The sequence below is a fragment of the Protobothrops mucrosquamatus genome, unplaced genomic scaffold, assembly GCF_001527695.2.
Source record: "Protobothrops mucrosquamatus isolate PMUCROS unplaced genomic scaffold, P.Mucros_1.0 scaffold_73, whole genome shotgun sequence".
In the NCBI taxonomy this organism is placed as follows: Eukaryota; Metazoa; Chordata; class Lepidosauria; order Squamata; family Viperidae; genus Protobothrops; species Protobothrops mucrosquamatus.
Window position 1 is genome coordinate 75,463 of NW_015386149.1, and position 12,964 is coordinate 88,426.

General features: G+C 41.7%; 1 protein-coding gene across 1 annotated transcript in view; it reads right to left on the minus strand.

Moving 5' to 3' along the window:
• Positions 1-8,181: 8,181 nt before the first annotated feature.
• Positions 8,182-12,964, minus strand: part of FAP (fibroblast activation protein alpha) — a 79,007-nt gene continuing 74,224 nt past the window's right edge. The window contains exons 23-26 of the mRNA XM_015813745.1: positions 12,424-12,488; positions 11,153-11,225; positions 10,772-10,845; positions 8,182-8,479 (exon numbers count right to left, since the gene is read on the minus strand). Of these exons, the coding sequence (XP_015669231.1) occupies positions 8,381-8,479; positions 10,772-10,845; positions 11,153-11,225; positions 12,424-12,488 (311 nt within the window). The 3' untranslated portion in view covers positions 8,182-8,380. The remainder of the gene's footprint in view (positions 8,480-10,771; positions 10,846-11,152; positions 11,226-12,423; positions 12,489-12,964) is intronic.

The following is a 12,964-nucleotide window of genomic DNA, read 5'->3' on the forward strand; positions in this document are numbered from 1 at the left end:
GCTTGCGGGACTGGCCTAAGGGATTTTAAAGGGGTTTTATTTATTTTTAAATTTGACGAGTTTAAATATTTCTTTTTAATCAATTTTAATAGGTGTATAATGTGTGTGTTTTTTATCTGATTGTTAGCCGCCCTGAGTCCGTAAGGAGAAGGGCGGGATATAAATGTAATTAATAAATAAATAAATAAATAAATAAATACCGATACATAAAGACAGCTTAATGCTATCAGTCTTACTTATGACGAGGATGAGTTAAGCCAACATCTCAGGGATAACACAGGAGAATGATATTGGCCCACCGTTAGGTACAACGGAGGAAAGTTCCATGAACAGCCAGCCAGAAAGAAGATCAAGTTTAAGATAGTTTACTGCCTAATTTTCATTTTTAAAAAAAGTTGCCATGGCAGTATCACTGTATAACTTTTAAGACTAGAAACAAGTGTATTTTTGCAGCAACTTTTCAGACCTTCTTTCCTTTTTGTGCATTTGTCAACGAAGATAGGACTCTGGTGTTAGACAGCAGAGGGCGTAGGGCATGCAGTCTTATCAGTCATTTTAGCATTTCCATGAACAGAGATGCTGGTAGGAACTATTGAAAGAGGCCTTTCATTGGCAAGACACAGCTAAGAAAATGTACACACAAATATATCTCACGCCATTCCTGCTGAATGCTATACAATATGGTATAAGATAAAAATGTAGAGCTACAATTTTAAAGACTGGACAGCCATTTGTTTGAAAAGGTGTAGGGTTCCTGCCTGAGCAGGGGGTTGGACTCGATGACCTCCAAGGTCCCTTCCAACTTTATTATTATTATTATTATTATTATTATTATTATTATTATTATTATTATTATTATTATTATTATTATTATTATTATTATTATTATTATTATTATTATTATTATTATTATTATTATTATTATTATAAGACATAGGCAATATTAACAAGGTACTAATGTGCTTTATCCTTTGGGTTTATAGCCGAAACACATGTACAACCCATAAGAAAAAAAAAAAAACTGTAGGTAAGAAGCCTACTTAGATATTGTGTAAATACCAGTTGCTCAGTGTGGTATGAAATATACAGATTCAGTTCTGAAGTAAGTTTATCCTCCTTCAGTTCATGCAAGAAAAGGAGAGGATTTATTTTTTTTACTGCAAAGCACTTCTGAATGTAGTTTGAGATTATGACATTTCTCATTGGAAGTAATTTATGATGCCATTACAACACAATAGGAATCATTCAGCTTAACAAGTTATTAAACCAGTTCTGCAAAACACACTAAACATCTGCACACTGTAATTGCAACTTGTTTGGCTCTGGGGAGAAAAAACAGAGATACAATTGTAATATAGATGCAATTTGTGTGTCTGTTGATGAAAATACATGAAGTCAGTCCCCACTTGTCTGGCTGAGGATGATTATTTGCAGTCGGTATTGGAACAGTTGTGTCTGTGTGTGAACCTCAGCTTTTAATCGTTTATGTCATGGTTTTGTTGGGTGCTACAAAGTTGATTTTTTTTTAGTTCCACTGGGAAGAGGAGTACTATAGCTTGCTTCAGGCATCACTTTCACATGTTCAGTTCAAAATAGGAAGGGCACTAGTGAGAGAAGAGAAGTAACAATCTCTATGCTTTCAGTGTAGTTTCTGAGACAAGGAGCCTGGTTCTCCACCAATCGCTTTCATAAGAGCTACAGATCTGCTAGGGAGGTTCCAACCTACATGGAACCATTGCAAATAATTCAGTGGTGGAATTCAAATACCCGAATAACCGGTTCTCTTATTCAATGCAGGCCTGGGCCTCCGAGGCCTAGAATGTACTTCTGGAAGTGGCATCCACACACTTCCGGCGGGCTGTTCTAGGCCTGGGAGGCCTCCTCCAGGCCTCCCAGGCCTAGACTGGACTTCTGGAGGCCGGCTGGTTCTCCAAATGCAGCAAAACCTAGCTACTGGTTCTACCGAACCAATGCGAACCGGCTGAATCCCACCACTGAAATAATTGTGCTAGAAATGTGATCTTCCCTTAAATTACCAGTGTGACTACGAGGAAGAAAGTTTGCAGAAATGGTGCATATACCGTACACAAAGTCCTTGACTTACAACAGTTCATTTAGTGACCATCCGTTACAACAGCCCTGAAAAAAGTGACTTATGACTGCTTTTCACACTTGCGACCATTGCAGGATCCCCGCGGTCACGTGATCAAAATTCACACACTTGGCAACTGACTCATATTTATGACAATTGCAGTGTCCCAGGGTCACACGATCCCCTTTTGCGACCTCCTCACAGGCAAAGTCAATGGGGAAGCCAGATTCACGTAACGATTTAACAACTGTTAAATTTAACAGTTTAACAGCTGCAGTGATTCACTTAACAACTGTGGCAAAGAAGGTTGTACAGTGGGGCAAACCTCACTTAACAACTGTCTCACTTAGCAACAGAAATTTCAGGCTCAGTTGTGGTCATAAGTCAGGGACTACCTGTATATACTGTATATTAAGGCCTTGGACAACAGAATGCAGAAAGCATGCCACTCTACCTTAAAAAAAAAAAAGCAACGCTGAAATTTGAGCAGTGTTCTTTTGCTTGCTGCTGCCTTTAGTTTGCAAAAGAGAGATGCCCAATTTCAATATTACAATGCAAAAAGCCAGGATTGCTTTGTTATTCCTATAGAAAACTTATTGTTCTTAGGGCTTGCCCTGCTTCGTTCTCTGCTTAGCTCTGCACTGAGCTTGCCTAATTCTCATAGCAACATTGCTCAAAATACAACCGTGGTTTTTCTTTTTCAGATAGCTTCTCAAATGCTAATTAGGACTAAGAGCCAGTGACTGGCCCAAGTCAAATATTATGACTTTGTATCCATAATTATTGGTTAGGAATACAAATGTTCTATTATTTTATGCTCAATAATTTGATTTATCACACATACAGAATGATTTTATTGTAACTGAGGGGTCCTTGGTGCTCTTTGTGCTTGGTTGTTTTCTTGCAGACATTTCATTACCAAACTAGTAACATCATCAGTGCTGGTAGGGAGTGGGGTTTGCTCTCATTTTATATTCTACTGGCTTGCCATGTGACTGTTGTTGGTCGGAGTGGTTTTGGTGGTTCTTTGGATGGGCTATTTATTGCTTGTTTGGCAGTTCCTTGACTGAAGCTTGTTGTGATGACCCAGGGCCCCGCACAGAGGCAAAGCAGTTGGCTGGCAAGAGAAACAGTCCTTAACTGCCAATGTTCCCCAAAAGCTCCCACATATGCTGGCAAGCCTTCAACCAAAGCACACACACACGTTCCTTTCAGCTGCCTCTGGCTGAAGGCAATTTCAATACAGCCGGAGAAGTATACAATGTCCTCAAGGCCAGACAGATAACAAGAAAACAAAACAGAAACTTAATGAGTCCTTTTAAATCTCAGCTTGCCTGCAGTCTGCAAGGAGAGACTCAGAAATGCAGTCTGCGGTCATAAAGCAGGAAGCCAGCCGGTCCGGTAGTCAAGATGTCCAGGTTAAACAAAGACAAGAGCACAATTCACAACTGTCCCAAGATACTACGTTTGTTCCCGGCAAATGCCCCACCCCACAGTGTCTCCTTAAATCTTAATCCCAGGTGTGCCTTGTGGAGTGGAGCGGGCCGCTCTCCTCCCAAGCAATTGAGCCTGCCTACTTTGTTCTCTCCTCCTCTCTGCTCTCCTTGCTCTAGGATCAGGTGGGGGGCCTTGCTCCTCCTCCTCCTCCTGGGCCTCAACAGGGTCCTGCTCCAGCTCCATGTCCTCCTTGGATTCAGGCTGGGATGGAGGTATGACACTTGTTTACTTCTTGATGGTTGGTCTGATATTAATCTTGATGTTAATCTATCCCAGTGATGGCGAACCTTTTAGAGACTGAGTGCCCAAAAACTGGCCCCGTCCCCGCTCCACCCCCTGCTCTGCCTCCACCCCGCCTGCCCGCAGGGCCACTCACCGCCTCCAGGGCCCGCTGCAGATCGCCCAGGCAGCCCAGCAGCGCCATGGCTGCCACGCCCTCTGACCGTCCCCCGCAGCATCAACTGTGCGCGATGGGGCATGAGGGCAGAGTCTTGTCTACGCTGCCTGGCTGCCATGTCCTTGGCTGTGCTGCTCCACGTGGGCCACACTCGGGGGCGACTCTCCTCCAGGGGGGCTGCTGGTGAGCAGGGGGTCATGGGGGGAGGCAAGGCTGGGGCAACAGCACGTGTGCCCACAGAGAGGGCTCCGAGTGCCACCTCTGGCACCCGTGCCATAGGTTCGCCACCATTGATCTATGCTCATTTGGGTTTTGATTGCTGGTGCTGGTTTATTATAATTGCTATTGCTGAGAAATAAATAGTAAATTAACTTAAAAGAATACAAGAGGAAGGGGCATTCCCCCCCCCTAATTTACACTAAAGAAGTGTTTGGGCTAGCACCAACCTGGCCCACCTGGTTTCTGTGCCCAAAGGGACACTAGAATTTGGAACTCCCCATTCTTAATCTAGCATCTTAAACACTCCACCACACTTCTTATTCTAGGAAACACAACTATATGGTATAAAACAAGCATCAGGTTCCTAAACATCCAGATATTGATGGACTTTACTCTCATCATTCCAAATCAATAACTATGCTGGCCAGAATAGATAGGAACTGGAATTCTCCACTAAACCCCACAACCCCTGTTGCTTTTAAAGGAATTTGGAAGTTGGCAATTCTTATGGATCCCTGCTTGCAAGTCTATGGCCTTATCCAGTGTCTACCTTGTTTATAATCTTGCAACAAAAGCAGCTTTTGCTAGAGGCTTTAATCTATTGCATTGTATATTACAAGGCTTCCACATTATATGTACTGTATATTGTCTCCTTTGTACAATTCCTTAGTGCTTTCTCTACAAGCATTTATTCATTTATACAAAAATTTGTATACTACCCATCCGGGAGACTTGTCAACAATATGACAGTTTACAATAAAAGAATACCATAAAGTCATTCCTAATGAACCAGTTAAAACATCTTGATAAAAAAAACAAAGTGAAAACGAAGTCTAATAAAATTAATGTGTGTCAGAAGAGCAGCCCACAACCTCTTTTACCACTCGTCTGTTCAGTGGATCAAGAGAATCTTATCAGCCTTGATTGGAATTAAATTTATTCCGTATACCCAACAACTTTAAGCAAACTTGGTCAGATGAAAAGCTCTTTCCCGGGAAGTCAAAACTCCGAAAGAGGGCATGAAATTCACTATAATTGCTACAAAGGCAAACAGAATCTTTTCGAAAGACCCCATGTTGCTATACTTCCCTTGCTAACGACTTTTGGATATTTCCTATTAATTGCTTCAAAGAAGTTAGATGACTTCAAAGTGACAAGATTGTAATCATCAAGGGAGTACCTTCAGTCCTTGATATAAGAAAATGAAGAGCTATTTTTTATAATTTTTAAACATTTAAAATCAACTGCAAAAAGTTAGACAAGGTTTTGGCTGTGGAAAGTTTTGAATGGATTAAGAGTTGGGAAAATATTGGAATATTAACGCTTTGAAATAATTTTTAAAGGATAAATGCATATTTGCAGGTAAAAAATGGTAATACAAAGCCAGTTTAATAGACCAGGTTAAAAGGGGATATGTTGTTATTTTGGGTGGTTCTTTTTGGATTTACTATTAACTTGATTGTAAAAATGTGATATGCTGGATTTGTTGACATTCAATACGGTGTTTAAGCTTTTCTCCCTATAGTTATCCTGTGTATCCTATTTTTAAACTATGGGTAATCCTCAACTTACAACCATTAATTTTGTGACCGTTCAAAGCTACAACAGCACTGGAAAAAGTGACTTACAACTGGTAGTCGCACTTACAACCGTCACAGCATCCCCATGGTCATGGGATCAAAATTCAAGTGGTTGACATTTGGCACGTTATTTGTGATGTTGCAAATGGGGGTCATGTGATCACAATTTGTGGCCTTCCCAGTTGTCTTCCGACAAGGAAAGTCAATGGAGGAATCCAGATTAGCTTGACAACCATATTATTAACAACTGCAAGTGATTCCCTTAACAAAAAAGATTATGAAATTGAGTGTGACTCACTTAACAACTGCCTTGCTTAACAACAAAAATCCTGGCCTCAGTTGTGGTTGGGAATCAAGTTATACTGGTATTGTATCCAACTGCCTTTTTACTTAAAGTAAGGAAGTTTGGGGAATCTGTCTTTTTAAAGGAGAAATTATCTCTCTCTTTATTATTTAAAATTCTAGTATTTTGTTTACATCAGGATAATGGGGTTTTCCCATGGGAAGGATTCTTCATAATTAATTCCAAAATCTTATCTCAAATTTATTTGGACCTTTAGTCCTTTGGTTCAATATGACAGTGTTCAAAAAGTTAGACTAGAGCTGAGGTGACCTAGATACAGGGCCATCCCTAGCATGTTGGATATATTTGGGAAATGTGGATTTGTTTAAAGTTGAGATATGGAATATTTATTTGAATGGGATAGGGCATTGGTTGGATATGGGTGATTTCCTTTGGATTTGCTAAGATTTGGAATGGGAAAAAAACAGTGCGTATTGGAGCTTGTCTTTTTAAAAGGAGAAACTGTCTCTTTTTGCCATGTTAAACTTTAAGGGCATTAACCAAGGATATCAGGGACTATTTTATGCCTTTTAAATGGAGTTTTGCTTACAGCTAAGACTTGAGATGTGGAATGCAGAGTTTTATATATGCTAATTAGTGTTAATATTTTAGTGCTCTGCTTGGTCTTTTTGTTGATAATTGGATAAGGGGAAGATGTTACTTATTTAATTTGCCTATTGTTAAAAGATGAATTATAGGATGAATACTTTTATATTTGTTAATTAAGAGGAGGTGAAGAGATTATGAAATTGTTTACTTTCTGAAGGGGGCTATTTTTACTTTTGTTTTTGCTTTCTTGCACTCCTTTTTCCCTTTTTTGTATTGCCTTTTATTTTTGTTTCTAAACTTTTAATAAAACTATTACAACAAAAAAAGAAGATACAAGAAAATTGCATAAACTGGTGCTTTGAGTCATTTATAAAAGTAATAAAATGTGGTATATAAATAAATAAAAATAAAAAATAACATACACATTCACAAAAAGGATTCACTGGAACATCTGTAAAAATGATCATGTATCAGTAATGAAAAATTGGTGGGAATACAGAGTTGAGAAAAATAGTTAAAATGAGCATGTTAAAATATACAAACGCAAACTGATAAAGATTTGGCTCCTAACACACCAGATTTAATTGTGATTAAAAAGAAAAGTGTGGATAATTGATACGGCATTACTAGGGAATAGTCTAAGATAAAGAATTGGAGAAGATCACAAAAAACATGATTTGAAAATTGAAGTTGAAAGATTAGGGCATAAACCAGCCATGGTGGTCCAACTGTGCCACACCCAAAAATAATCTTAGATGGCACTTAGAAAATCTATGCACTGACAAAATTTCCATCTGTCAATTACATCATCAATTACTTGGATGATGTATGCTATGTCAATACATTACCATATTCTAAGTTCTTGGGAAGAACTTAGGCCAACGCCAGCTAAAGATTGGTGGCTGTGATTTCACATTGTTGTGATAATAATAATAATAATAATAATAATAATAATAATAATAATAATAATAATAATAATAATAATAATAATAATAATAATAATAATGCCTACAAGTACTCTACCTGAGGTTTAAATCTTAAGGTGGATCGCCAAATGCTAAAGCCAAACTTGCCTTGACCAATATCAAAACACAATTTTCACTTTTAACTGAAAAGAATCACAAATGAAGGCAAATATATAATGATGCAAAATCGAATTTGGGTCGATCACTGGGAGCAGAGATTATGAAGCTTTCAGACCCATGCTGGAGCCCATCTTCAAAATGAATCATTTTGCTCAGTTGAGGTGTGGTTCTCCACTGGCAATTTGAAATAGCTGCAGCCAAGTGTTAAACAGCAATTTTGTTGACTTTCATTTGCAGTGAACTTGTCTCTGATCCTTCTGAAACATTTTTTCCATTTGCTGGATTGAATAATCACCCAGATACAAGAGTGTATCCAAGAGTGCTTTTTTTTCTTTCCAGAATTTTTTATATTCTTAATTCAAAATGAATGCCTATATTTGACATGTGATACTAACATTATAGGGAGGAAATAAGCAAAACATGCAGCCTTTAATTTCACACTTTTATTTTTATTCATTTGTTTCCTAGCTAACAAAAATTCCCAAGCAATTTTTTCCCAAGGGTCAGTAAGAGTCATCGACACCTCTTTAATTCCATTTTTATCCTACTCTTGGAATGTTCATAGTTTGCGCAATTAACATTGCTTTGTCTTGGAATCAAGACAGAAGAGAGGGTTCCTTAAGGCAGAGAAAAACACTGTTTCAGGAAATGTGTCATATGAATGTAGAGATGCTTTAAAGAAAGGCCTGGAATTGCATGGTTTTGGTCTGTGTACCACTGAAAAGGAAGAAGAGAAACATTATCTTAACTTCTTAAGCAGAATTCAAACAAACATATAAAGTAAAAACTTTATAAGATGGGGTGAGAGAGAGAAAATGGGATTTTAGTCTCTGCATCTCATCTTATGCGCTCACCCTCTAAGGTTGCATGGCAAGACCCTGCTGTTCTATCATGTTTGATTTTTGTTCCAAGAACAAAAGTCAAAAGTTGTGTGATTCATTCATAACAAAAGCCATTTAGGTCCTGAAGGGGCAACAGCAGGGTTACAATGGCAAACATCCAAGCAGAAGAAGCCAATCAGCTGGGATCAGCATTAGGCTTTGTCTTGAAATGAGGTCTTCAAAATTGCGAAATCAGCCCCCATTTACATCCCAAAATTTTTTCTTCTATTTGTGCTTTGACAAGTAGCCTAAACATGCTGGTTTCCTATCAGAGGTAACCTCCTAACCACCCAAAGTTTACAACAATTTTGGTAACTAGGGCACACCTCCCTTTTATACAGAATACAGAATAACAGAGTTGGAAGGGACCCTGGAGGTCTTCTAGTCCAGCCCCTTGCTCAAGCAGGAGACCTATACCATTTCAGACAAATGGTTGTCCAATCACTTCTTTAAAACTTCCAGTGATGAAGCACCCACAACTTCTGAAGGCAAGCTGTTCTACTGGTTAATTGGTCTTACTTTTGGGAAATTTCTCCTTAGTTCTAGGTTGCTTCCCTCCTTGATTAGTTTCCATCCATTGTTTCCTGTCTTGCCTCCTCTCTTATTGGGAAATAAGTTAGCAGACATTTGCATTTTCCCTGGTTCAGCAAAGGCAACAAATAATAAAACAAGCAACAGGTACCAGTAATAAAATAGCCCAAATTGTCCTTTCCAGCGCAGATGAAAAGAACCAGGGAAAGCAAAATCGCATCTGCCTCTTTGACCAACGGGAGAAGAAGCGGTAGGAAAAGCACGGCATTTCGACTTGGGCACACAGCCTTGCCCGCAGGCGCTGCCAAGGACACACAAGCAGCTCTGCACAATTGCCCGGAGAGGGGGGGAGGCTCTGGAGAAGAGCCTGGCAGAGAGCCAAGCGGCGTTACCTCCGGGGCCTCGGAAGCCACGCGGAGGATCCGCACGCCTCGGAGCCGCTGGCCGCCCTCTCGCACCTACCAACCTGGAGCCCTCCATCCTCATCCCGGCACCTCTTGCCCTCTCCCAGCCGCCCCTCCAGGACCTGCCTGCCCCTCCAGCCTCCCAAGCACCATCGCAGCAGCAGGGTCGTGGGAGCCCCTTTCCATGCCACGCAGACCTTCACCACCAAACACTTCCCCAACTCGTCGCATGCGAGAGGGGCATGGCCAGAGCGCCAGCTCCTGCTCGGAAGGCGCCGCTTCTCCCCTCCCGGCCTGGCCGGCTGGCCTCCAACGCACATGTGGGTATCACCGCCACCTCACCCTCTTCCCCGCCGCCTGGCCGCTTCCGAGGCCCGGAGCCCGGCGAGCCAGGAAGAAGCTGCTCCTGCCCGCCAGCCCCAGGGCTGTGCCGGGCGCTGGAGGGCCGAGGCGGCCTCCGACAGCGAGCGAGGCGGGCCGGGCGGCGCGGGAGAGGCTCTGGTGCAGCACAAAGGGCGGCCGGGAGCGGAGCACGGCTGGGCAACCAGGAGGTGTGGGGACCGGCTCGGCGCTGTAGCTCAGCTCAGCTAGCAGCGGCGGCAGCGGCGGAACAGCCCAACGGCAGTGCCAGCAGCAGCCCAGACCCGGCTCGGCTCGGCCCGGCTACCCACACAGCTAAGCCAACCCAGGGCGGCATCGGGGGTGCGTGCAATGGCGCTGCAGCGGCAGGAGCAGGCATTGTCAGAGAAGGGCGCCCTGGAGGAGGAGGAGCCAGCAGAGGAGGAGAAGGAGGGTGGCGGCGGCGGCCGGATAGAGGAGCAGTTTCTCGGTTCCTAAGACCATCGGAAATATGTGTTTTTCGATGGTTTTAGGTGACCCCTGTGAAAGCGTTGTTCGACCCCCAAAAGGGTCGCGACCCACAGGTTGAGAACTGCTGGTCTATGTGGTCATTAAGAGTAGACACTGACTTGATGGTATGTAATCAAAATCAATCAATCCTCCCATTTTCCCCTCAAACGACCAACTCTGTAAAGTAGGCTGAACAGGATGAGAAAAACTTGACCAAAATTAGAGCATCTGTGATTGAGGGTGGATTAAAAACTGAGGACCCCCCATTCCTAATCTAACACTCAACAACTATCCCAAATTATTAGCATGACCCATTAATGCTTGAATGACTTGATCATACCTACCATTGCTTGAAAATCCACTTGTGCATTGACTAAGGCTTTGGAGATCTGTGCCGAGTTTTGAAAATGTACATTATCTGAAATATTAAGCAAGGAAGAAAAGAAATTAAGAAAGTGAATGTGGCTGATTAAAAACAAAAATCCCACCAGTCTGACAAATATCAGAAAGCACGCAAGAGTAGAACATTAGACTCATGTCATGACTTAACAAGCTATATAGCAGGGACGATCAACAATGAGTCAGCAGTGCTCAATGTGCCAGACAGAAAATGAAAATATGTCTTAAATGTATTGACCCTGCTCACAGGAACAGAGAAATGCTTAATGTTTCTTTAACAAAGTGGTTCTCTCTCAGGATTGGTACCAGTTTTTCAAAGACCTCACCATCTGCCGTTCCATGGATGAGAAGGTAATCCACATTATGGAAATTCTGAGCCCTTGCCATCACTGTTGAATTCTGAAAAGGAAAATAATTAACAATTACGGAGTTGCAAAATGCAAAAATGATAGGTACCTTCATTATCAGTTGCCCTATGTTCTTATGACAATAACCTATCAGTCAGCAAAAAGTTTTTCTCTACTTTCTGCTAACCTTAAATCTCAGGCTTTGTGAGTTTTGTTTAAGGAATTATCTGATTCCAACTAGCATCTGATAGTCAGGCTTCTTTTGGATACATGTTTAATGCTATTATGGAACAGCATTAAACTTTTTTTAAAAAAGCAGACTGAAGAACTATGGAGAAACTCAGTAATTGCTGGGTTTTGAAGCAGCAGAGGCATCTCTCTCTCTCTCTCTCTCTCTCTCTCTCTCTCTCTCTCTCTCTCTCTCTCTCTCTCTCTCTCTCTCTCTCTCTCTCTCTGTCACTTCCTTCTGGTCAGCTGCCTTCAGACCAGCCTAGGTCTCTAAGCCAGGGGTCCCCAACCCCCGTTCCTTGGCCAGTACCAGTCCACGGCATGCCAGCAATTGGTTCGCACAAACAAGCAAAGCCCCATCCGCCTGATGCAGGCAGCACACAAAACCACGCCCCCCCTGGTCCATGAAAAAACCTCTCTCCACGGAACCAGTCCCTGGTGCCCAAAAGGTTGGGGACCTCTACTCTAAGCCAACTGCTAGTGGGGTATAGCAGGAGAGTCAAGTTTTCTTCCCTGGATTCCTTCCTGCCCAAAGACAGTGCCTGAGGACCCCAGGGAGCGATTTAGCACCCACCCAGTGGTTGGCCATACCTGACTATAATACCAACCAACAGAATTAGTGAAGTGTGTTAGCTTGCAACAATGGCTTATTGTTGTGGCTTATTGCTGTTGGAACACTGGAACTGCTCAAGGCATTTTAAGCTGTCTCGGGAATAGTTTGGAGATGAGATGAAGGCTATGTTATGAAGGCATGGCTTTTTTGGTTTAAAAGGAGACCTTTAATTTCCTTTGTAAAACTAAGTGTTACCCTCTGTCAACCCCCCCCCCATCCAAATATGGTAGACAAGGCCTCCCAATTACCCTCAAATATCAATTTAAGACAATGTCAGATGGAAGAACCGGCAGAGACAGGAAGAGGGCATCCTACACATTGAGCCAAGGAATAAAAGGCAGGAAAAGGAAAGCTGAAATTAAACTGTAAGAGTATAATTAAAATAGAGGAAGGTTTATGCAGTTCTTACTTTGTAATGCTCAAGATTGTCAGATTTGGTTGGAAGACCCATAAATCGTTCAGTGTAGATAGATGCTGCAATATACAATAAATGTAGCAGTCATGATGCACAGGAACACATTAACACACATAAGAGCAAATGCATTGTAAAGAATGTATTTACATTAATTCATGCTGGGCATTCAGGGGGACGTTTGGGCAGTTTTCTCATAATTTTCCATAAAATGGACAATTAATTTTAAAACTGGCCTCATGCCACAAAACATATCAAAAGAGCCATCACCACATGGGATGGGGGGGGGGGGGACAAGCCTACCATTAGTAGAATGATGAGAGTGCCTCCGGTATCTTATTTTGTGTATTAAGTGCAAAATCACTTTGCACAAAAAGGCCTTCTTATTGAATTCATTCAAAAATATTTTTGTTGGGTTTTTTTGCCAAGGAAGCAGGGAGTTATCAAAACAATGCTGTTTATACCTTAATTTGATGGTTATGTGGAACTACTGTATGTGCTCTTTCTCTGTGATTTTATGCATTTTTTTATTAATTTT